The sequence below is a fragment of the Humulus lupulus genome, chromosome 9 (genome assembly GCF_963169125.1).
Source record: "Humulus lupulus chromosome 9, drHumLupu1.1, whole genome shotgun sequence".
Classification (NCBI taxonomy): Eukaryota; Viridiplantae; Streptophyta; class Magnoliopsida; order Rosales; family Cannabaceae; genus Humulus; species Humulus lupulus.
Window position 1 is genome coordinate 171,409,561 of NC_084801.1, and position 2,553 is coordinate 171,412,113.

At 39.0% G+C, this 2,553-nt stretch overlaps 1 protein-coding gene across 1 annotated transcript; it reads right to left on the minus strand.

Moving 5' to 3' along the window:
* Positions 1 to 584: 584 nt before the first annotated feature.
* LOC133800304 (uncharacterized) lies at positions 585 to 1,919 on the minus strand. Its single transcript, XM_062238259.1, has one exon. It carries the CDS (start codon positions 1,917 to 1,919, stop codon positions 585 to 587), a length of 1,335 nt encoding a protein of 444 aa, XP_062094243.1.
* Between the last annotated feature and the right edge of the window lie 634 nt (positions 1,920 to 2,553).

The window sequence follows — 2,553 nt, forward strand, 5'->3', positions numbered from 1 at the left end:
CGCAAAATAGAGGTTAGTTATGTTCAAAGTTTTACAAAGCAGATGAAATCTGAAATTCTTATCTTTAGCAGCCCCATGAAGAGCTCGTGTGAGGTATTCCATAACTAGGACAAAGAGAAGGGGGGAGATAGGGTCACCCTGTCGCAGCCCCTTACCACCCTTAAAATTACCATAGAGTTGAGCATTCATAAGAATGCAATAGGAAGAACCTCGCAAGCAAACCATAATCCATTTAATGAACCTGCCAGGAAACTTGTAAGCATTTAACAGATTCTCAAGAAAATCCCAATCAATAGAATCATAGGCTTTGCTAAGATCTATTTTCATTAAGCACCGAGGTGACACTCTTTTCATGTTATAACCTTTAAGAAGGTCTTGAAGAATAAGAACATTATGAGCAATAGTTCTATTCTTAACAAAAGCTCCTTGGTTCTGATTTATCAACTTGGGAAGGATAGGAATCAACCTGTTACAAAGCATTTTAGATATGCATGTGTATAGTGTATTGCAGCAGGCTATTGGGCGGTATTCTGAGGCATTTGAGGGTTGAGTGACTTTGGGAATAAGAGCTAATATGGTACTATTCAACCTTTCGGAATGTATCCTAAATCAAAAAATTCATTCACTGCTATAGCCACTTCTTTTCCGATAACAGACCATAGACTCTTGTAAAAACCAGCCCCAAACCTGTCCGGACCCGGGCTCTTTACTACCTTTATGCTAAACATAGCTGTTTTGACTTCTTGGTAAGTGAAAGATTTGATCAGGAATGATTGGTCTTCAATGCAAAGAGTGGGACCCGAGAGCACTACTGAGGTTTCAACTAACCCAGTTGCTGCACTAGCTCCACCTAAAAATGATTGAAAGTGCTGAGTAAAATGTCTTATAACCTTTGGATAATCCACTTCAACTCTTCCATTTTCATCTACAAAGGACACAATTCTGTTAAGCGCCTTCCTTTTCTTCATACTGGCATAGAACACTGCTGAGTTTTCATCACCGAATCTTAGCCAATCAACCTTACTCTTCTGATACAAATAACTCGCATAAGTAGCCTCTTGCTTTTTGAACTCCAAGTGAGAGGCTCTCTCAATATCGCTCAAGACTTGGCTTTTCGGATCAGTGAATAAATTGCTTTTAGCTTGCTGGTACAACAACTTACTTTCCTCATACTTCTTAACTATATCACCAACAATCCTCCAATTGAATCTCTTCAAAACAAACTTAAGCCGTTGTAATTTCCTCGAGACCTGTTGTAAACCACAACCCTCTAACGGTAATGGATTATTCCAGCTAGCCAAAACAGTAGGTTTGAATTGCAGATGACTAGTCCACATGTTGAAGAAACGGAAAGAGCGCAAACCATTCTTGAGGACAGAAATATGCTTCAAAATGATGGCATAATGATCAGAAACAACCTCCCAACTAGCTATAGCATTGACATTTGGAAAAGTATCAATCCAAGCCTCATTTATGAACACCCTGTCTATTTTGGAAAAAATGCGATTATTTCCATCTTGATTATTCGACCAAGTGTAATAAGAACCCAGCAAATTCATTTCTTCCACAATCCCAAGATCAAGCCATTTCCTAGCATCCTCTAATTCTTTATGAGAAATGACCTTACCCCCTATACGATCTGCTACATCAAAGACATAATTAAAGTCGCCAAAAACTAACCACGGTTTGACAGGAAGAGAGATTACAGCCAACTCAGACCAAAGAATTTTCCTCAACTCTATCTGATTCAGGCCATAAACCACAGTTAAACAGAAAGATTGGACTGTTACCCAGATCTGAACCTTACAATGAATAAACTGAGCATGATTAACCAGAACATCAACTTTGACCCAGCTGCCCTTCCAGATTAACAGGATTCTACCTTCCAGGGCCTTACTACTGTAATAATCCCAACCCATAAAGCTAGAGTTCATAACCTCCTTTACTCGATCACCTTTTATTTTGGTTTCCAAAAGAGCCCCAATACCAATCTTATTTATCTTGCAAATATCACCAATAGCTATCTGCTTATTCCTCTTATTTAACCCTCTAACATTCCAACTCATTAGATTGAAATTGTCCATTCAAATTCAATAATGGAGAAGGATCATTTAGGAATTGCTTCTGTTCTTGAAGAAAACTAAAAGCATTTTTGGTATTCTGACCAATAACAGGGGATTTCGCCTTCATGGTACCTGGTTTTTTCGGTGTAGCCCATCCTTGCTCCCTAGGAAGCACCTCAATCTGGGATTTCGGTTCCACTTCAATTAATACCTGAGCTGAACTGTCTTGCCTTTGGTTAAGCTTACTGCTTGAAGCTTCATGCTTAGTGATGTTTTCTGTAGCATCCACTAGGGCCTCTTTTTTCCTCCAGACCAAACCTTCCCCATGCTTGCAAGAAGAAACTGTATGCCCTAACTTTTTGCAATTAGAGCATTTAGTAGGCAACCACTCATAGTCTATCAATTGATCCATTACTTGACCTCTCTCATTGATGTAGTTAATGAATTTTGGAAGAGTATCTGATATTTCCATATCAACCAGAATTCGAGC